The sequence below is a fragment of the Pyrus communis genome, chromosome 5, assembly GCF_041283825.1.
Source record: "Pyrus communis isolate YQ-2024b chromosome 5, ASM4128382v1, whole genome shotgun sequence".
In the NCBI taxonomy this organism is placed as follows: domain Eukaryota; kingdom Viridiplantae; phylum Streptophyta; class Magnoliopsida; order Rosales; family Rosaceae; genus Pyrus; species Pyrus communis.
In genome coordinates this window covers 31,931,146-31,952,527 of record NC_142569.1, presented here as the reverse complement: position 1 = coordinate 31,952,527, position 21,382 = coordinate 31,931,146, and the positions used below count along the sequence as shown (strand labels likewise).

General features: G+C 35.4%; 2 protein-coding genes across 3 annotated transcripts; both read left to right on the top strand.

Moving 5' to 3' along the window:
• The first annotated feature begins 1,967 nt into the window (after positions 1-1,967).
• Positions 1,968-14,174, top strand: LOC137721956 (Pseudouridine synthase family protein). Of its 2 annotated transcripts, XM_088694961.1 has the most exons (16): positions 1,968-2,371; positions 2,480-2,783; positions 4,670-4,729; positions 7,000-7,114; positions 7,498-7,570; positions 7,796-7,841; positions 7,918-8,028; positions 9,076-9,163; positions 9,782-9,878; positions 11,072-11,132; positions 11,237-11,367; positions 11,904-12,021; positions 12,680-12,803; positions 12,888-12,995; positions 13,093-13,167; positions 13,902-14,174. In XM_088694961.1, the coding sequence occupies exons 2-16, from the start codon at positions 2,706-2,708 to the stop codon at positions 13,943-13,945; spliced, it is 1,329 nt and encodes a 442-aa protein (XP_088551087.1). In that variant the 5' UTR covers positions 1,968-2,371; positions 2,480-2,705; the 3' UTR covers positions 13,946-14,174. The 2 variants fall into 2 exon arrangements, with proteins under 2 accessions (XP_088551087.1, XP_088551088.1); XM_088694962.1 differs by lacking the exons at positions 11,072-11,132; positions 11,237-11,367.
• A 3,281-nt stretch (positions 14,175-17,455) lies between these two features.
• LOC137725669 (F-actin-capping protein subunit beta) lies at positions 17,456-20,318 on the top strand. The gene is made up of 8 exons (XM_068464439.2): positions 17,456-17,717; positions 17,884-17,954; positions 18,277-18,390; positions 18,595-18,677; positions 18,766-18,839; positions 18,964-19,083; positions 19,716-19,811; positions 20,008-20,318. Exons 1-8 carry the CDS (start codon positions 17,589-17,591, stop codon positions 20,086-20,088), a joined length of 768 nt encoding a protein of 255 aa, XP_068320540.1. The 5' UTR covers positions 17,456-17,588; the 3' UTR covers positions 20,089-20,318.
• The last annotated feature ends 1,064 nt before the right edge of the window (positions 20,319-21,382 follow it).

Here is a 21,382-nt window from a genome sequence, read left to right as displayed (position 1 = left end):
AAGTGACTCCGGCTGACATATCATTTGCATCAATTTATATCACCTGACTTACATATTTTATGCTGAGATATTTGACATGGCATATATGTGGATTTTGCTATTCCGAGCATGGTTTTGATATACGTATGTATTCTATTTTCTGGGAAATTATACAGGTTTTACAACGATGGGTTATTACCTTTGACAAGTGAAATGGTTTTTGAAAAGTTTTGTTTTTGCCCATTCACGTTTTCTGGTTTTTTGCCCCTCCAGGTTCTAGTAGCAAAGTTTCCGTATCGACGAGAATTCGTGGCATATCCCCGTACGGGTGGCTTCCTAAGATGGTATAAGCCTTGTCTTACCTTACTGTACTTTATTTATGCTCTGTAATCATGTGTGACGTGAGTTCATTCCCTCTTACCAGCGCACTCTGGTATTTAGGCACTATTAGGTTTAAATTTATTCACATTTTCCCACATCATCACACTTTATGGTTTCGTTACCTTCCAGGTGTCGGCCAGCACAACTCGACTTAGAGTCCTAGTGGACATTCCGAATCGGGATGTGTCAGGTAGTCAATTGAGATCTATAAAAGGTCCACCAAAATTTAAATGTAGTGAGAATACTAAAGATTTGCTAAGATTTTAATGAATGGGGATTTGATGGATTTGAGAGTCGTGGTCTAAGTACAAATGCCACCAAGAATCTTATCCTCCACCCTCTGATTTCTTTCTTTTCACCTAGTGAAAAACATGCCAACCTCGTTTTCTTCTCTACCTTCGTCTTCGACTTCATCTTCTTCATCCTCATAAATTATGGATTTTTTTTTTTTTTTTTTTTTTTTTTTGTTTTTTTTGCAAGTTCTAATTGTAAACAAATATTACGAATTGCTGGTGTGAATTTCAATGTTTTTGCCTTTTTATAACTTGAAAGAAGAAGAAAAAAAATCTCAAATCCCAAGTTCAATATTTCACCTAAAACATCATAGATTAGCCAGAAACCTGGACATGATCGAAGCTCCAGCGGTTGAAGAGCTTCACGGCCTACGTTGGTTCCAATACAGGAGTAGCAATGGTTGCTGTACTACCGCAAGTCAGCAACAAAAGTTGGAAAATCTGAATGCTCTAAATCCTAGTTGATTAAAACACCTCCAACCATAAATGAGAATCCTTAAATTTGATTACTATATGATAGAGTCTGCCTCAAATGTTCCAAATTTTGAAATTAATTATGGGGTTTAACCCATATATTGACACAAATCAAGTTACATAGAAAATTAGATAAATAAAAGTAGGAAGCAAAATAAAAGGATGTAAATCACTAATTATTAATCACATTAAGAACAATATTTGTGATTTTTTTATTTTCAATTCCGAAACCCAACTGAAAGTTGGAGAGGTTAATCTCAACTGCATGATTTCATAAAAATGATCCCATGGCTTTGTGTGAGATTCCAATTTTTTTTTCAAAATCCTAGTAAATTCAAGAAAAAATCCATACAAATTCATAGAAATTTATAATAAAAATTCATATAAATCCGTCAAAATCTATATGGAATTGTAGAGTGTATTAAAATCTTTTAAAATCAATCACCTAAAAGAAATCCATTAAAATCCGAAATTTAAATTGACTACACCCCTAAGTTAAATGATATGAAAGTTGATAATTAAATTATTAATTAAGTGTTAATTAACGTACTTATTTTTTATTTGTGACGCATCATTTAATTTGCAAACTTTGGTTAGGTTTGGTTTAGTTTGATTTTCTTTTAGTATTTTCAGTATGGTTTTTTTTTTTTTTTTTGGGTATGGTTTTGTTTGGTTAGTTTTTCCCTTTTTTTTTTTAATTTTTTTTTATTATTTTATAAAACTTGATCTTTCTTAATATGGAATTTAGAAATGAGGCCTTGCATTGGTAAACTAATAATAAGCAAATAGGAAAAGTAGAAGGTAGTTGTATATATACAAAATCATATAGACCAATCATATTCTATCAACAATTTCAATCACTAAGAAAAATGATGACCATATCCATTCCAAAAGCAAACAAATAGAGAAGCTCTTTCAAGTTCCAAAGCGTTCTAAAACTTTACCCTGTAAACAATGAAATATCCTCCCTAATTGAATCAAGTATGCTTCATCAAAAAGATCTAGGCTTAGTTTCAAACTTGGCAACAAAGTTTCACAAAAAAAACATCATAGACATACATTCACAGAGTATAAAGGGAGTCGGTTTAATTTGCTGAATCTCCAAAATCGAAATAGTAAAGTTCGGTTCATTTTGATTTTTTTTGTTCGGTTTTTATTTTTATTTTTCGATTTCAATTTGATGTTCGGTGCCTCTTTTTTTTTTTTTTTTTTTTTTTTTTGGGTTTCAATTTTTTGAACCCACTGCTCTCTCTCTCTCTCTCTCTCTCTCTCTCTCTCTCTCTCTCTCTCTCTCTCTCTCTCTCTCTCTCTCTCTATATATATATATATATATATATATATATATTGTTTAGAACAATGGGCTAGCAACGTTTTTCAATTTCGTCTCAGCCTGGCGAGAATCGAACCTTAACCCTGCCACCCCCTCCCCAGTCCGTCAATCCCCATACTAGCCGCCACCCCCGGCCTTCTGCATACCAGGCTCCATCATCACCCATCACCCACCAACCCATCTCTCTGCGGGAAGTAGAAACGACCAAAATCATCAGAGGAACGAGCCCCCATACCAATCGGTTGACCATGTCCATGGAAGTCGCGGACAGAGACCCCATCACCAACCTACAGTCCCTGGTCGACTCCCTCAAGCACAGAGTTCAGGTACTCTCTCTCTCTCTCTCTCTCTCTCTCTCTCTCTCTCTCTTATTTTCTCTTGTTTGGTCAGTGAGAAAATGTGGTTGAAAAAAGAACCTCAAATGACCCAAATCCCATCGATTCTATGCAGTTTTTTCATGAAAAATCAAGTAATTCTGGTAGATTCTAATCAAACAATGCATTCTGTATTACTATAGCTTATAACTGTTGCTGGTTTTGTTGCTTAGAGAACAAATCTCCGCCTTGATTATGGTTAATTTAATTACTTATTACTGCATTATAACATAATCATCATGACTCTCAGCTATTTATTTGCTCATTTTCCTTGAATAATCGAAGCTTAAAAATAGTGGATGACTTCGCTTTAAGTTCTCGTCTTCGTTTATCTTCTTTTTGTTCTAATAAGTTCTCATGTAAATGTAATTCTAGTGTATTTAGATTGTTTCCCTATTATATTTTCCCGTGTTGCGCTTGTTGGGGGGCGAGGTTACTAGAATCTGACTTACAAGTAGTGTCAGTATGAAGGCTTGCAGGTCGGGTATCACCCATCATGTTCGGAAAGTCACTCTGTAGGTATAGGTAATGTATGTTGTGGGGATGATGGTAAGTTGGTAACAATTTAAGTTATGCGAGAGGTAAAGAATAGCCAAGAGAGATGAGAGGTTGTGGGATGTGGGTATGAAAAAGGAGACGAGCCCATTTGACGAGGAAGGGTGGAGTAAACTGGAAACTTCTTGGGAAGAAAATGAACTGATCGTTAGTTCCATTTCTAGTAAACAAGAGTAGGAGTTGGGGGACAGGAAAGAAGACAGAGAGAAAAACTAGGAGTGACAATTTTGAACATGGGATGATAATTTGGCTTTGACTAAGTAGGTTGACTGTTACTTTGCACAAACCTAGTGTCAAGGAGGAGTATTTCGATTCTGGTATTGTATAAATCCTTCAGTCAAGATAAAGTAGATTGTTAGTTTTTGAAGAATTGTAGCAGCTCATGTAGAGCTAGGTATAAGGAAAAGGAATTTATTACCTTTTTGGGAAAGTCTAGGGGAATTTTAGTTATATGGAACACACAAGGTTTTCTGGTCGAGTGAGTATTGAAAGAATTTTTCAGACTCCACTAAGCCTAAGGTGACTGATTGTTGACTTTAGTGGTAGTCCTGAGTTCATGCCCTTCACTAACAGAGTGGGGAAGGGACATTTTAATGTGGTTAGATTTACATCAGAAGAGTCTAGTTGGGGAGAAGCCTGAGGGTGTGAGTGATTTTAGTGCCTTCGCAAAAGAAACTAATTTGGTTTAGAAGGTAAAAGACCAAGATAATGTCACCCTTTACTTTTTAGCTTACTTTTTCTTTTGTAGTTTCTTGTTTCACATCATTTGTTTATGGTGATATCACTGCATGTTTGGTTGCAGAGGTGCCAGTTCAATGCCTCTGCAAAAGGAGGAAGATAGGACGGGGAGGATGAAAAGTTAGAGAAAGACATTGGTCTCATTTGTTTTAATGGTGACATCGCTGTGTAAAAAAAAAAAAAGAGAAAAAGGGGGGGGGGGGGGGGGGGGGGCGCGGCGGGGCTTAATCAAGCAAATTTGATATTGATAAAAAAAAATTCAAGCAAATTTGAGGTTCAAATAGAACTATCATGAACTCAATTTGTTTTCAATGGAATGGCATTACTTTTTGTTGCCATTTTGGTCTGTTTTTAACTAGTTTTCTTTTGGTGGTAGATGCATATAAGGCCGTGATAGGTTTTGTATTGCTGAAACCTAATTTTTCAAACACATTAGTTTGAATTGTTTTTTGTAGTCATTCCATAATCCCAGATTCATTTCTAAGTATTACTTTTGTTTTAACGAATGTATAGTTCTAATAACTTATTTGCAACTAAAAATCCAGGAATTAGAGGTTGTGAATGCCAAATTGTCATCTCAACTTGCAAATTGTTGCTGTCATGAGGTTTGTTATCTTTTGCTTAATATTCTGTTTTTCCCATCGTTCTTCTATATGATAAAATCAGATACCTATTTTACTGTTTAATCTTTGACTTTCTTAATAAATATTAAATCCTGACTAAACTCTTATTTTGAGTTAATCGTAGATGTTGTAGCACAATGGAATATTTGGTTGAAAAAAATGTATAGAAGAAAACTAGAGTTGATAAACAACTATGGTTCTATTATATACAAGTACAAAGAATCCACGAAAATGTCACCTTTGACCAAATTTTATTACAATCAATCTCAAAATTTGTTTCCTCAAGGTTTTTTTTTTTTTTTTTTTTTTGAACTATGAAATATCATTGTTTTCATTATACATATCTGCTTTTTCCACAAATTTTATATTTTCGAAAGCATCTAAAACTAATGTTCATCAAAGTACTATACTTGTGATTCGGATATCACATGTAGCAAAATTCACTTTCTAATATTTTGATGTTACCCCTAATTTTGCATTAGGTTTTGTACAACTTTATATCACGTATATAATGAAACTTGGGGTATTTCAAAGTTTGAGGGAAAGGATAGGGAATCACGTGCCAGTTGTATCTCTTGCATTTCAATTAGGGTTATTATACAAAATGGTCCTTGAGATTTGCATGATCAATAGAAATGGTCCCTGAGATTGAAAATCAATAGAAAGATTGTCCACCATCCATGATTTTGGTTCTTCCGTTAAAAACTCTTTGGGCAATTTTCAAAGCTTCATAACTCAATTGATTCTTAACCAAATTCAACCCATAATATTTCAAAATGAAGATAAGAAAGTGTAGAACAAGATTATACCTATTTTGAAGCCTAATGATTGCCGGAGATGGCCGAAAAATAGCCTGAAAGATGATTGGTCTGCAGGAAAATTGGAAAACTCGCCGGAAACTGGGTAAACTTTAAACGTTCATAACTTCTTCAATACTCAAGAAATCGAGTGATTCAAAAACGAAAATCATACTTCTCGACGAGACGAAGAGAATTGTATCTTTCTTTATTGCTAACTCATCGTGGTTTGGCCAGAAAACTGCTCGAAAATGGTTAGCCACTTTCGAGCCATTGTCCGACCAAACCACGACGAGTTAGCCTTCAAAAAAGATACCATTCTCTTCATCTCGTCAAGATGTATTATTTTCGTTTTTGAATCACTCGATTTGGTTGAGTATTGAAGAAGTTCCGGCGAGTTTTTCAGTTTTCCGGCGGACCAGTCACCTTTCAGGCTATTTTCCGGTCATCTCCGGCAACCATTGGGCTTCCAAATAGGTATAATCTTATTCTACACTTTCCTATCTTCATTTTGATATATTATGGGTCGAATTTGGTTAAGAAACGATTGAGTTACAAAGTTTTGAAAATTGCCCAAAATCGTTTTTAACGGAAGGACCAAAAATCATAGATGGTGGACAATCTCAGGGACCATTTCTATTGATCATGCAAATCTCAGGGACCATTTCTATTGATTTTCAGTCTCAAGGACCATTTCTATTGATCATGCAAATCTCAGGGACCATTTTGTATAATAACCCTTTCAGTTATTATTTTCAATAGTTTACTCGTTAGGGTCAATTGCATTTTGCACCCTTGTCGTTTAGGGCATATAACAGTTGTCCACCCTTAAAGTTGCAACTATTCTACCATTAGCTCCTTTGTTCGTCAAACTGCCAAGTTAATCAATATGTTCTTTATTAAGAGGAACTCAGTGGGCTTATATTTTGCACACAAGGCACTAGGATGATGTTGAAGGGCCCTTCTTCAAGGTAAGGTTTTCCTTGAAAAAAAATTATTATTTGCTGTCCATATAGTATCTAGTAATCCATGTGTCATCAAACTGGACACCTTGTAAGTAAAAATGGGCCAGCTGAGTGCTAAGCAAAGGTTAACTTGACTAGTTTAATGGAGGGTCAATGTTGTAATGATTCATAACTGTAGGGGTTTTTGTCAATTTTTAAAACACAAGGACCAACTGTCACTGACTCAAACCAGAGGGTAATCAATACTAACTATTCAAGGGCATTGCTGCTAATTTCTTCAAAAAGGTATAGTAAACCCTTTAGATATGCAGACTAATGATTAAAAGAAGGATTAAATTTGACACATGATTTTAGACAACAAACACAATTCAAGAAAAAAGGTGCTGTAACTTTAACCAGAAAAGTAATATCCCCTTCTTATTGGTTGTACTTTTTCTTTTGTTTGTGTTTATCTTTTTGGTTTTCTGAAGATGAGCATGTTATGATGCAGAAAGAGAAAAAGCCTGATGGTTCTGTAAGTTTTGATAGTTCAGTTGAGAAAAGCAAGAAATCAAACTCTGGAAGTAAGAAGACCACCAATGAGAAAGTAAAAGAGACAGTGCCAGGTTTAATTCTTTGAATTTACTTTTCAAAATAAAAGTAATAAAACTTGTGGCATAAGATGCCAGGATAACCCAACCTGACTAGTTGATAACCGTAAATATATTTTCTTAAGGTCCTTCGATCTCTCTCTCCATCCCACTCTTTTTCACTCATGTGGTTCATAGTTTTTTTCTATGTTTTTTCAATAAACCGGTGCATTGACTCTTGCATAAGTACTTTGTTTAATGTTGTTGTCCAATTTTTATAATTCAGTAGTAGTTGTATTTTAAAATCAATAACATGCTTCTTTTAGGAAGCTCTCCTTTTGAAAAGTCTATTCTGGTTAATGACTTTTACACACACATGTTCATATATTCGAATTTTAAATCTCTATGTTTGTACACAGGTCATATCACAAGGATCATGAATCACCTCCCTAAGAGATATGTTGCTCTGAAAGTCATGTATTTTGGGCAGAGGTACTTTCTACAACTAAGATGAATTTATGTTGAAATCTTAGCTTTTGCCTTTCTTCTTAAGAAAGAATTATCATTTTTCTCCTTTTTCTTCATTATCATTTATGAGGAATTAGGCAAGATTTCTAGAATAATATTGCACATCCAGTAGGCTAGAAAGAACCGAATACCGTTATAAAGATCATGGGATGTAGAAGGCCTTTTGAACTCTTATGTGCTACATTACAGGTTTTATGGTTTTGCTTCAGAGGCACAAATGGATCCAACCATTGAGGTAATGATTCTCATATTACTGCTCTTATTTTCTAACTTTTACCTGAGTTTCATCTTATGCTCTGGAAAATATGCAGTCTGAAATTTTTAAAGCCCTTGAGAAGACAAGACTTTTAGTTGGTGACAAGAAGGAATCACAATACTCAAGATGTGGTAGAACTGACAAGGGAGTATCTGCTGTTGGGCAAGTAAGTTGATGCAAAATCTTTCTATTTAAGTTTTGGTGGTTGGTGATTATATAGTTGGAATAACTGTATACATATTTGTTGGGTATTCTTATGATTATTAGTTGCGCATTCCTCAATAGTAGGTTAAACTGAACTATGCTTGAATCATCTTTTGAATCTCATGCTGTAATAGTTGAAAGATGCTAGAAGTAGATTACCAAATGCTATCCTAGATAAAGTCAAGATTAAAATGTGGATGTCGGGGGGAATATATTAACAAATGACAATGATGCTAAATACCAATTTATTTATATATTCATGTAATTAACATTGTTGTCATTTATTAATATATCAGTGACAATATTGGTAAAAGTTACAGAAATAATCAATTTTTCTTTTAAGAAATGCAACTGTTAATGCGAAACCAATCAATAATTCATCAATTAAGCCTGTAAACTTCACAAAATAATATATCTTGGATAAATGTAAGACATGTAAGGTGAAAACTAAAAACAATGTGCACTACGAATGTATGTATGTATGTGTGTGTGTGTGTGTGTGTGTAGACACATATACTTGAAACTTGAATATTATGTGCAAGGTGTATTTTTTTTTTATTATTATTAAATTTTAGCTAATACTGTCTCGATTGTTATAAAAAGTGGAAGAAGGATGTTTTTGCACGTAGTTTTTAAGTTTCAATGTCATGTATCAGGAGCATTTTTCTTTTTCTTTTTTTTTTTTGGGACTTAAATGTCGTGTGTCAGAGATATACTATATTGCATTTTTGCAGGATTGATTGGTGAATTATTGGTTGGTTCAACATTTCCACGAGTTTCATTCAAATTCCCATGTTTTAAAGAATTTTTTTTGTGGTCATTTTTGTAATTTCTGCCACATATCTGCAGATGGAATGAATTACTGATGTCTATATTTACAACCTTGCTTGATGCTTTGTTTCCTCCTAAAAGGAAAAGAATAGAACCTTGCTTGGTACCAGCTCTGATGCTACTACTTTTATTTCTTTTAAATATGATTGTTGAGAATATGGAAAAAAAATTTCTGCAGGTTATCGCTCTCTATTTACGATCAAACCTCAAGGAAACATGTGAGAATAATGAAGATTCCAACAAAATCGTTTACAATGAGCAATATGGTTAGCGTGCTTTTTTGTTTTTGATAAGATATAAGAACTTTATGGAAAAGAAAAATGAAGTACAATAGAAGATGTGCAAGCAGTCCACATATGACTACGAAAAAGCATGCAGGCCAAACCAACTACAAACACTAGACTAGAAAACAAACCATAAAGGCAAAATTTCGGTCCCCGTATAAAGAAGAAAAGAACTTAAATGATAGTTCCTAAAATGTTTAATCAACGCCAAGCAGAGGATAGATCTACATTTATCTCAAATAAAGGACATCTCTGCCCTGTTCCAGGATGATGTCCTGAATAGGATGGGGATGCTGTTCACATTAATTTAGACAGGTTTTGATCAAAGATCGGAAAAAGCGTGGCATAAGCCTACCGGTCTACATAAGCAAAAAGTTTTTTCAGTGGAATAAAGCAACAAAAAAGGATTCTAGCACTGTAGTTGAGATTTTGAAGCATAGATTTTATTGTGCTAAAACGTGAACCATTGAACCATATGTGATTTGTTTTGCTGGCCCCGTTTAAGTTTTTTAAATACCATTTGAGTTTTAGATGAATTTGAACTAACCACATTCCACGTCAATAACACATGCTCCTTTGTTTTGTTCATGCTTTTCTCAGAAGGTGAAATCGATTACGTGAGGGTGTTGAATCGGGCTCTTCCAGAGGATATTCGAGTTTTTGGCTGGTGTCCTGTTCCATTGGATTTCAATGCCAGGTTTGTCTACCTTCTATGAGATTTGCCACTATTTTGAGATGATAATATTAAATTATTCTGTTTGTTTGCAAAATCATCTTTGTTTTTTTTTTTTTTTTTAAGGAAAAGAACTAATCTTATAAACCTATTAAAATGACAGTTGCTCTGTGGAGTTGATCCTTTTTATGGTGTTTCTTTAGTGAAACTTGTGTATTTTGACTATTTTCAAGCATTTAAAGATATGGAATGAATAAAATACCAGTAGGCAGTTACAACCCAGTTAAGTTTTCTTGAATTTCCATGACCTCTTTGAATTAATAGCCACAAAATGGAATTAGCAGTTAGCTAGAGGAGCATTCTCCCCCCTTGCATCCAAGTTCAAGTTCCTCTCCCTGTAGTCTAGATTAATTTACTGTATAATATCACTTGTATCAAAATAGACACAAAATGGATGTACACGTATTGATATTAACTAAAAGTGTTTGGTATAGTGATCTTATAAATTATTGGACAATGAAAATGGCATTGATTCTTAAGCATAATCAAATAAGGAGACTCTTACCTCTATTTGTTAAGTGTCTTTTGTTATCCCATAACTCAAGATTATCCATGTGTTTGTGAAATAGTATGAGTCTGGTTAAGGTTTCTTGGAGCTTCCTTTTGCATAAATGCTAGCGGTATATTCAATTATGTGCCAAGTAAGTATTAACCTGGAATTCTGGAGGACAATTATTTGTAGCAATAAAAAGGAATTTCTTAGTTAAAAAGGTGAAGTTCAGCTTATTAAATGTTCTTACAAGGTGGATTTCATTTAAATCTCCTTATTAGGTGTTTTAGGTCTTCTAATCTATCATGTTTTAGATGGTGGGTAACTGAAATTTTGTAGCCTGTCACCTGCTTTTATGAAGAGGGTGAACAAGTCTTGATTTGTTTCGCTTTAAGATGTCATGCATTTTTCAACTGATTACCATGATTGTCATTATCAAAGTTTGGGAAGAATTTCAGTTCATCTGAGGATAGCTGAGTTATGAACTTCATTATCTGTATAATTGCTAAAAATATTCATATTTAATCTCTGATGCTTATATGGTTGAGGCTTTCTAACAGTTCACTGTATTCCATAACTGTACTGAGTCCTGACCCTCTTTTTTGTTAGGTCACTTTAATGACCTTATGCATGAGAGTAATTCGTTGCTTTCCTTGGTCAAATACAGGTTTAGCTGTTTAGGGAGGGAGTACTATTATTTATTTTGGGGACAAAACCTGAATCTCTTGGTACGTAGTTCTTCTCTTTTGGAACGTTTCGAATGCATTTTCATGCTCCTGGATTGGAGTTAAGAGAACACAAACATGGTTTTTTCTGGTTCATGTTTAGCCAGGCTGTGGAGAGTGCTGGTAGGAAATTTGTTGGTGAACACGACTTCAGAAACTTTTGTAAAATGGATGCACTAAATGTACACAACTATAGGCGAAAAATCACTTCATTTGCAGTCTCTCCTTGTGATGTGAGGTTGACATGGGTAGCTAATTTTTCTGACCCTTTTCTCCCCTTTATTTTTTCGTTTTTACATTTAGTTGATTTGCATTACCCTAATTGCTTAACTTTGACACAACTGAGATATGCGCAAGTATCGCGTTCACCAAGTTCTGTGAATATTTCATTTTTCTTCTCAGTTGCTTACTTTTGCTCAATTTTGTTTTTTATGCATGTAAATGTGAGTGCAGACTGTACTTGAAAAAAGAAAATATTCGTTTATAATTGGCCAAGTCAATTGCCCTTTATACCTGATCATGGCAGTCAAACTTGTATTTTTTTTGTTTTCTTGTATCAGTGATTCAGTTGTCATTTCCAGAAAAAACTTAGTTTCTTTTTGTTTCTGCAAATCTTTTTTCCAACTTTTTTGTCTGCTACTTTCGGCATCATCTTTTGAATGCATAGTTCACTATCTGATTTTATCAACATGCCAAAATGAAGAGTTTCTGTATTGAGATTTTCCTGAAGGGATTGTTGGGAGGTTTGGTTTATAATATTGCATTTATTTTCAGGTTTGACGAGAACCAGCTTTGGGCAATTAAAATTAAAGGTAGTGCTTTCCTCTGGCACCAGGTCAGATGCATGGTTGCTGTGCTATTCTTGATCGGCCAAGGTCATGAATCTCCTGATGTGAGTATCAAATGTCGTTTTGATAGATTGATTGCTGGAGTTTGGGTTATGCTTGTTTAAGTGTTAAGAAATGCAAAAGAAAAACATAGCACCTCAAAATTATCAGTTTTTTGTATCTCTTAAAGGCATCATACTGGTGTGCACATAAGTCTGAGATGTATCCGAAATCGCTGTAAATGTGAGCATTCTACTAGTGAAGGTAACAGTAATCGGGATATTATTTCACACATGCGAATGATTGCATCTAGCCAGATGCCTCTTCCTAACATCTGCTTTCTGAATTCCCTTAATATACTACTCCAAAGATTTCCGTGAAAGCTAAAAGAAAAGTATTCAGTTGGGACCATTTTAAAGCAACACGGTATGCTGTGCCTGTTTCTTTGCTATAATTTGACTGTTTGACAATCAAGGTGATACTGTTGAGGATTTTCTGTTCATAATAAAGATTGTTTAAACAAAAAACATGCCCACCATTGGAGTTTGATTTGGAAGTTCCAGTGATATGGAAACCACTAAGATCGACCCATAGCCTGGGTTTAACCGCCCATGGCAGCATCTTCCTTTTGCTTTGAGGACACCTAGGCTTGAAATGCCCTCTACTTAAGTTTTCACTTTTGTTACATGAAAATAACTGAGATTTAAGTATTTTAATTTGTAGGTGGTTGATGCATTACTGGATACGAGCAGAACCCCAAGAAAACCTCAATATACCATGGCCCCAGAGATCCCATTGGTTCTTCAGTCCTGTGAATTTGAGGGTCTCAAGTTCACTTGTTCTTCAGGTACTTATATGGTTGCTGAACTATAAACAGCCCATGCTATGTCTCTATAACTTCTGAATGTGTGTTTTTCACATGTTCCTCTAGATGCTGGGCAAGCGTTGCGTGTACACTTGGCAAAAGAATGCCAAAATTATCATCTCCAAGCTGCAATCTTCCATGAGGCTCTTCGGAGCTGTTTGCCAATAGAAAAAGGTGCTGAAAGTAATGTTCCTCATATATTTCCGTTGAATACTATTAACATTTGCTGTATGCTTATTGCCTATTTCTGGGACCACCTTTGTTTTCTCAGATCAGAGTTCCTTGGAAAATAGAACAATCAAGAAGAAATGTGCCCATGTCCCTCTAGTGTCGCGGCCAACTGAGCGTAAGTGCTACCGTCTCTTTGTAAACCGCACAGAACCGATTATAACAAAAAAAATGGAACGTTGTGCAGGTGACATCCTCATTAATTAGTTGGAAAATGTTAGGATATACTCTATGGTGGCTTACTTTATGTTATGCAATATATAAAATGTGCTTTCAAGAGTGTCTAGCTTGCATTGTGTTCTCTGTGACAAGATTATCATGATTTCTCATGTTGCATGTGGTTATCATGATTTCCTTCACACCGTACAAAAATAAATCAATAAACATAAACCACCACATCAAAATGGGTTGTCTTTGTGGTTGAGGCTGTTCAGGGAAGCTCGTTTGAGTCAGGCACTTCCGGTCTCATGTACTGCTTTGTTGTGTGAGAGGTATCCGTTTTCTGAGGGAAAAGGGAATGGTGCTGGGAGGCGTTTGGTGATGGCTGTTTTTTGGTGTAGCTTGGGTGGAAAGAAATAGAAAGATATTGTACTTTCGAGTGAGGGAGGTAGGTGATTTGTGGGAGATAGTACGATTTTGGGTACCTTATGAGCATCGGTATCTCCAAAATTTAGGGCTTATTCTGTATCGATTAACCCGCGTTTTCTTAGTATTGATATAAACTTTTTGCATCCAGTAGTAGTATTAGTCCTTGCTAGCATTATTCTCTGTTTGTAGTTGTTTGTGTACTTGCATTAGTAATATTTTGTAACTTCACTCATCAAATTATAACTCTTCCTCAATTGATCGCAGCATCGTATGACGAGAGACGTGCCAAATTAAACTCCAAGGCGTAGAGACTGAAGAGCTTAATGATATTGTTATCTTGGAGATTAACAAACTAGACCTTATTCTGGGATTTGTATTAGTATGTTGTATTAGTAAATTAATTGTTTCGTTACAAAATGTTGTTCAACGATTTTCCTTCGATGTATAATTTCTCACAATTGGATTTTTCTATTTTTCTGTGATTGTAAAACTGAAAAACTTGTTTTGATAATAGTTTTTAACTTTTAGTTTTCTAAATGGTGACGATAAAAATTGAAATGTAAGAATCCTAAGCTTTTGCTTCTTCACTTTTGTAGCCTACGAAAAGGCTAAAAGCACATGGACAAAGAGTGTAGAGTGTGTAGACCTCACAAACCCCCAATTATTTTACCAAATACTTGGGCCTGCTTCTGCTTCTGGTCCAGTTTACGTGCCATCCTCAACTCTTTTCACAGGGATGGTTTTTTTTATTATTATTTTTTAGGGTTATTATACAAAATGGTTTCTGAGATTTGCATGATCAATAAAAATGGTGGCTCAAATTGAAAATCAATAGAAATGGTCTCTAAGATTATCCACTATCCATGATTTTGGTCATTCTGTTAAAAACTCTTTGGGCAATTTTCAAAACTTCGTAACTCAATCAATTTTTAACCAAATTCGACTCATAATATATCAAAATGAAGATAAGAAGTGTCAAACAAGATTATACCTATTTGGAAGCCTAATGATTGCCAGAGATGGCTGGAAAATAGTCTGAAAGGTGACTGGTCCGCAGGAAAACTGGAAAACTTGCTGAAAATTGGGTAAAATTTAAACATTCATAACTTTTTCAATACTCAACGAAATCAAGTGATTCAAAAACGAAAATCATACTTCTCGACGAGATCAAGAGAATGGTATCTTTCTTTACTGCTAAATCGCCGTGGTTTGGCCGAAAAACTGCTCGAAAGTGGCTAACTCGAAAATGATTAGCCACTTTTGAGCCGTTGTCCGACCAAACCACAGCGAGTTAGCCTTCGAAAGAGGTACCATTCTCTTCGTCTCGTCAAGAAGTATTATTTTCGTTTTTGAATCACTCGATTTGGTTGAGTATTGAAGAAGTTATGAACGTTTAAAGTTTACCCAGTTTCCCGCGAGTTTTCCAGTTTTCTGGCGGACCAGTCACCTTTCAGGCTATTTTCCGGCCATCTCCGGCAACCATTGGGCTTCCAAATAGGTATAATCTTATTCTACACTTTACTATCTTCATTTTGATATATTATGGGTCGAATTTGGTTAAGAAACGATTGAGTTACAAAGCTTTGAAAATTGCCCAAAATCATTTCTAACAGAAGGACCAAAATTATGGATGGTGGACAATCTCAGGGACCATTTCTATTGATAATGCAAAATTCAGGGACCATTTTGTATCATAACCCTATTTTTTATTTATTTTTTTTATGGTATATTCATGTTTATATCTTGCAAAAGAACGCAGAGTTGGATGAAGACCTCAACCATATAATACAAGCTGGATGGATGAAGTGGAAGAGTGCATTCGGTGTGTTGTGTGATCGTCGTATGCCATTGAAGCTCAAGGGAAAATTTTATAGGACAGCAATAAGGCCGGCAATGCTTTATGGCACGGAATGTTGGGCAGTGAAGCATCAACATGTACATAAAATGGGTGTAGCAGAGATGAGAATACTTCGTTGGATGTGTGGGAACATGAGAAAGGATAAGATTAGGAATGAGGATAACCAAGGTAAAGTAGGAGTAGCCAAAATTGAAGGAAAAATGAGAGAAAATCGGTTATGGTGATTTGGACATGTGAAACGAAGCCCTACTAATGCTCCGGTTAGAAGATGGGATTACGGGACAGATGTTTAGGGCCGAAGGGGTAGAGGAAGACCTGGGAAGACTTTGGAAGAGACTCTAAGAAAAGACTTAGAGTACTTGGATCTAACGAAAGAAATGACATAGAACCGAGCGTAATGACATTTTAAGATTCATATAACCGACCCCACTTAATAGGAAAAGATTTTGTTGTTATTGTATATTCATGTTTATTTTACGTTTATAAATTAATAATCAATTACTTCTCTATCGTTAGATTACTCAATATTGCATTCAAAAATTTATTATGAATTAGTTTAGTGTTTGCCACTTCATCTCAATTCTCCCTCAGTAGACTTTTTGGCTTACTATACCCACAACCACAAACTCAATTCTCCATCGAGTGGGTCTAGTCTATCAATCTTTGTACACGTTTACTTTCTTAAGTGGCTCTTGAGCTGTCCAATGACAGATATAGACGAAAAAATGGATGAAATTTTGAAAATCTGACAAAGAGTGATGGTTATTTATAAAGTCATGGGCAGTGATTCACTAATTAAAATATCATAGTGGAAATTAGAAGTAGCATACAAAAGGGGGCAACTCTCTCATTGAAATATCAAATTTGAGTCGCATGTAATATTTCTCCTCTTTATGTATCTTGAAGTTGAAACTAATATATAGTCAATATTTGAGTTTTTTTTGTTAGATTAATCACCGATAGGGTTCGAATCTATGCTGTCAGTCATGCAAGAACTTCACTCATTTCTACCACTATGGTAAAGAGTCACTTGCAAAATTACTTAGTTTTAAAGGTTAAAAAAGTTTATCATATCGAATTCGAAATGCCATACTATTATTATTACTTAATATTCATATTTCATATAGCGCGAAGGCATAGTGTTCTTTTTTTCTCTCAAATCAAATAAAACGATAAAAAATGAGAAATAAAAAACAATAAAAACATGGCTTTTTTTATCAGCACCCCATATAATGTTGAATACATCCCACATCAAAATTTAATATTAAATGACTTATATACCCTAATATGCATTGACAGTTTTGACCTTATAAGGTTTTTAAAAAAATTAAAAAAATACTAAATGCACCCCAAATGACTTTTAACATGTATATCATAAGATTATTTATCTTCTTCGACTCTATAAACCACTCTCACTCTCCATTGTAGAACAAAAAGCCTAACCAATGAAACTACAAACCCGTTGATTGAGAAAAATTATTTTTTACGAGTACAACATGAAATTGATATATAGGAAGCTTCACCTTGTTCAAAATGTACCTTCATAACTGGTGAAGTTTAAACTTCATTGGTCTTAGATTACAGTCATCGCCTTCTTTCGCAAAGAAACTTTTACCGTTTCACTTTTGTAAGGTTCCCCAAACATGCAGCTTCTACCTTCCTCTATTTGAACCTCTCTAGCAGTAAGAAAATCTTGGTATGACATGAATGATTTCGTATCAACGGCACATAGCATAGAGAAAGAAAAAAAGTCATTGTGAAGAGTACGGAGGATGTATGAAGAAAATATGGGGTGTGTATATAGAAACGTAAGATGCATGTTAAGAGTGTGAGTGTCAGGGTATTATGAAAAAGTATGTTGAGGTATATTAAAAAAAATTTTAATTAAAAAAGTAAATATTAGGTGTATTAAGTATTTAAGGTGTATTCAACAATATAAAAAGCCTAAAAAAATTGTGCGTGAGAGAGATTTGGAGAGGGAAACTCGGGTCAAACGAAGCAAGGCGCCTCTTTTCTTTTTGCCTCGCTTCTCTGGAGTTTTATCAACCCGAACAAAAAACCAAACAAAAGGAAAAGAAAAGGAAAGAGGAAAAATGGAAGCGGCGATGGGACTGATGCGGCGGATGCCTCCCAAGCACACCGAGACGTCTCTCTCCGCCCTTCTCTCCCTTCTCCCCCAGCACTCCTCCGATCTCCTCTCTCAAGTCGATCAGCCTCTCCAGGTTCTCCACTGTTTGTTTCCCGAGAAAATCCTGTCCAATCCAATCCAATTTTCACTTTTCAGTTTTCTTTCTCTTAGGGCTTCATAACAATCTCAAAAGAAACGGAAATGTTGTTCTGAAAATCGAATTTTAAAGTGACTCTGTTGCTCTGATTTACCAAAAGCAGGTTTTGTGCGATATGGAATACGGGAAGGAGTTCATTCTATGTGAATATAACAGAGATGCAGACTCTTACAGGTAATTCAGTTCTTTGTCAACTTTGATGGGTTCGTGTGAGATTTTTCATATATCATGCTTCAATTGCCACATTTTTGGGGGACATTTTAGAGGTAGCAGATCTGGCCTTGATTTGTGAATCTGGATGTTTGGTATATTTTTATTAATTTAATTTGGTTTTTTTAGGTTTTTATGCGGATTTAATTGATGTGATTAGTGAAATGCATGTATAACTATGTAAACCAGTAGCTTAATTTTTTCGTATAATTGTTTCTGTTCTGTGAATTTCAGTTGTCTGTAGTTTTTTTTTTTTTTTTTTTTGTGCTCCTATGTTTCCATGTAGATCACCTTGGTCAAACAAATATCATCCGCCACTAGAAGACGGCAGCCTCCCATCTTTAGAGCTGAGGAAACTTGAAGTTGAAGCCAACGACATCTTTGCCATTTATCGTGACCAGTGAGGTTCTTTACTTACCTCGTTCTTGCGTTATTCTTTGCAATGGTTTTTCTTTCCGTTATCTAATTTTCAAAAAAGAAGAAGCAATACAAGAAGCAAGAATGTGTAGAAAGTATCCTCGTGCAATTTATTTTAGCACAATGATTCAGTTCTTTGTTTCATTCTGAAGATTTAGTACAGCTTGATTGACCGGTAATTTGGTAGGTATTATGAAGGTGGCATTTCATCAGTTTATATGTGGGAGGATGATAACGAAGGTTTTGTAGGCTGCTTTTTAATAAAGAAAGGTCTGCTGCCTGAACTATCTCGAAGTACATAAAAATTATTTTCTGTTATATGCATATTTGCTGATTTCAATTATTTGTGGGAATTTAGATGGCTCCAAGACAGGGCAAGGTCGGCGAGGTTATCTGCAGGAGGGGGCATGGGATGCTATACATGTGATTGAGGTAAACTCTATTTTTCACGGAAGGAACAATGTAGATCTGTAATGAAGGTGTTCATGCCATCCTGACACTCCCTCCCTTTTCACACTTACACTAATTGCCATTCTGGAACTTTTTTCTTACATAGGTGGGTCCGGAGGAGGAAGGAACAGCTCATTACCGTTTAACAAGTACTGTAATGCTGTCTTTGACTACAGATAATGAATCGTCAGGCACATTCAGTTTGTCTGGATCAATTAGACGACAGGTAATCATAATCGATTTTAATTGTGGAAACAAATTTTTAAGAGGTACAAAGAAGTCAGTTTGGAGAGAAATCTTCTCTTTTGTCACCCCTATTTCTTCCTTTTCTTCTCTTTCTAAGAATGTTTAATTTTTCATTATGCAATGTCTGGAATTTTCAAATTGTGGGCACCTACCATATCCGAATGAGTAATTCATCCATGTGATGTGACCTGTATATGTTTTGATATGAGTTGGCATGGTCTAGCATCCAAATTGTTCTCGGAGATCAACATTGAAGTGATAAGCATGTTTTGAACGGGAGGAGTTTGTATGAGGGAACTATTTCTCTTATTTTTTTGATGCAAATACACATAATTTTTTAGCAAGTGAATGTGCTAGTGAACAACTCTTCTGTCTTCTTTGATAAGAGAGGAAGAACTTGATGTGCACCAAGGACAGTGCTCTGTAATCTCTGTGGATCAACTTTAGGTGTATCGTGTTATACTGATGGACCTGATATGGTTTAAATTAATTAAGCAAAAGATTTGTAGTTTGAATGATCACCCAAAATCCGTTTTTCTATGCTGCCCTGCATGTACTATTTGTACGATATCTTGGGATGGATCAAATAGTCCCTTCTTTTTGGCTTTGTAGATGAATATGCACCTGTCAACTGAAGAAGGCCATCTTTGTAACATGGGAAGAATGATTGAAGAAATGGAGAGCAAGCTGAGAAATTCACTGGATCAGGTACTGTGGTTCCTTACCTGCGTATTTTACCGTTCTTTGTGATGCTCTATAGTTCTGATTATATGATGTTTCAGCAAGTTATTGAACTAAGAATCATGGCCCAGGCTTAAACTTTAGGCCATCACCTCTGAAATGGCGGAATACCTCTTAAACTTTATCTGTGAAATTTTAAACTTTCATTTTTCTGCTATGGCAGGTTTATTTTGGGAAGACGAAAGAGATGGTTTGCACATTACGACCACCATCTGAAGTAGTGATGAGACTGCCTGACAGCTGATGAGACGTATTCTATAGTCTACCAAAAAGGGAGAATACTAGTAATTCACTAGGAGTTGGTTGTCAAACTTGCTTAACTGGGTGATTGGGGTTTCGGTGTACTTTGTGTGTGTGACATTATTTGTTTTTGAAATCTACTTTCATTTTGATTTGTTCCGCTTGGCCTTTCTGCCGTTGCACAGCGGAGAAGATGGCTGGTTTGTCAATCGAAAAGGCCTCATGTTTCTTTCATTTGTGTTACTAGTCGGTTATCTACACACAACTACACCAGATCAGACTGTTGTCGGGTGCAATCCATGGAGTTGCAACAACCAAATCAAAGGTTGCATCTAAGCGAAGAGGTCTCTTGTACGTGTGGTCTAATTTTGGGCCCACAGAAGGAGATGCAAAGTGAGTTTAAGTTTCGAAGTATATCAATGCACTGTGTAACAACGAACTGATTTGTAGGACTTAAAAATAAGAGTAAATACAAAATAATGAAGAAATAAAAAATGTTAAAACCAAATAACACATGCAGGTGATCTTTTATTACAATGGTGAAAAAGTATTGAGTTTTTGCATGACGGTGTGAGAATAAACTCCATAGGTGATTACTCTTAACATCTAATCTAACAAAATTTACCGTTGGATAAAAAAAAAAAAGTTAACTCGATAGGTGATTACTCTTAACATCTAATCTAACAAAATTTATCGTTGGATAAAAAATAAAAAAAAAATTAAATTACATAAAACTGCCTCAACTATTGAGCATAAAAGTTAACTCCATAGTTTCATACCTTATCTTTAAAAATTTCAATGTCACATCTCATCTACAAATTTTTTACAATTTCATACCTTCTGTTAGTTTTCTGTAAATTCTTTCATTCAATAGTGACGTGGTTTGAGATGGAACCTGCTCTCTATTAAAAAAACTAATTAAATATTTAAAAAATTAATTAAATATTAAAAAACTAAATAAAAAAATCATTTTTTTTTTGCATGGGGGACCCACCCTTTATCCCCTCACCCTTTCTTCCCCCTCCCGTATTCCCCAAACTCAGATCCCACCCACCCTGCTCCCGTCTTCTCTGTGCTGATCACTGCCCGAGTCCCACATCCCGTAGTCCTCTATCATCATCTTCGCTCCGCCAGACTCCGCCTTCACCAAATCAGGTCAACCGGCCTTCTCTCTACTCCAGTACCACTTCTGCTCTCTTCCCCTACCTTTCAAATCCTCAAATCCCTTCCCCCCCCCCCCCACCCCCACCCATCAAGATCTCGAATTTACTCTGGCCACCCCCTCGTTGCCAAATCCG

Bases quoted from the DNA above. Each gene is read 5' to 3' on its own strand.
- LOC137721956 (XM_088694961.1), top strand. From the start codon at position 2,706: ATGTCCATGGAAGTCGCGGACAGAGACCCCATCACCAACCTACAGTCC. The intron at 9,164-9,781 runs GTTAGCGTGCTT...TGCTTTTCTCAG, and splicing joins CGTTTACAATGAGCAATATG to AAGGTGAAATCGATTACGTG. The intron at 11,368-11,903 runs GTTGACATGGGT...ATTTATTTTCAG, and splicing joins GTCTCTCCTTGTGATGTGAG to GTTTGACGAGAACCAGCTTT.
- LOC137725669 (XM_068464439.2), top strand. From the start codon at position 17,589: ATGGAAGCGGCGATGGGACTGATGCGGCGGATGCCTCCCAAGCACACC. The intron at 17,955-18,276 runs GTAATTCAGTTC...GTTTCCATGTAG, and splicing joins AGAGATGCAGACTCTTACAG to ATCACCTTGGTCAAACAAAT. The intron at 19,812-20,007 runs GTACTGTGGTTC...CTGCTATGGCAG, and splicing joins TGAGAAATTCACTGGATCAG to GTTTATTTTGGGAAGACGAA.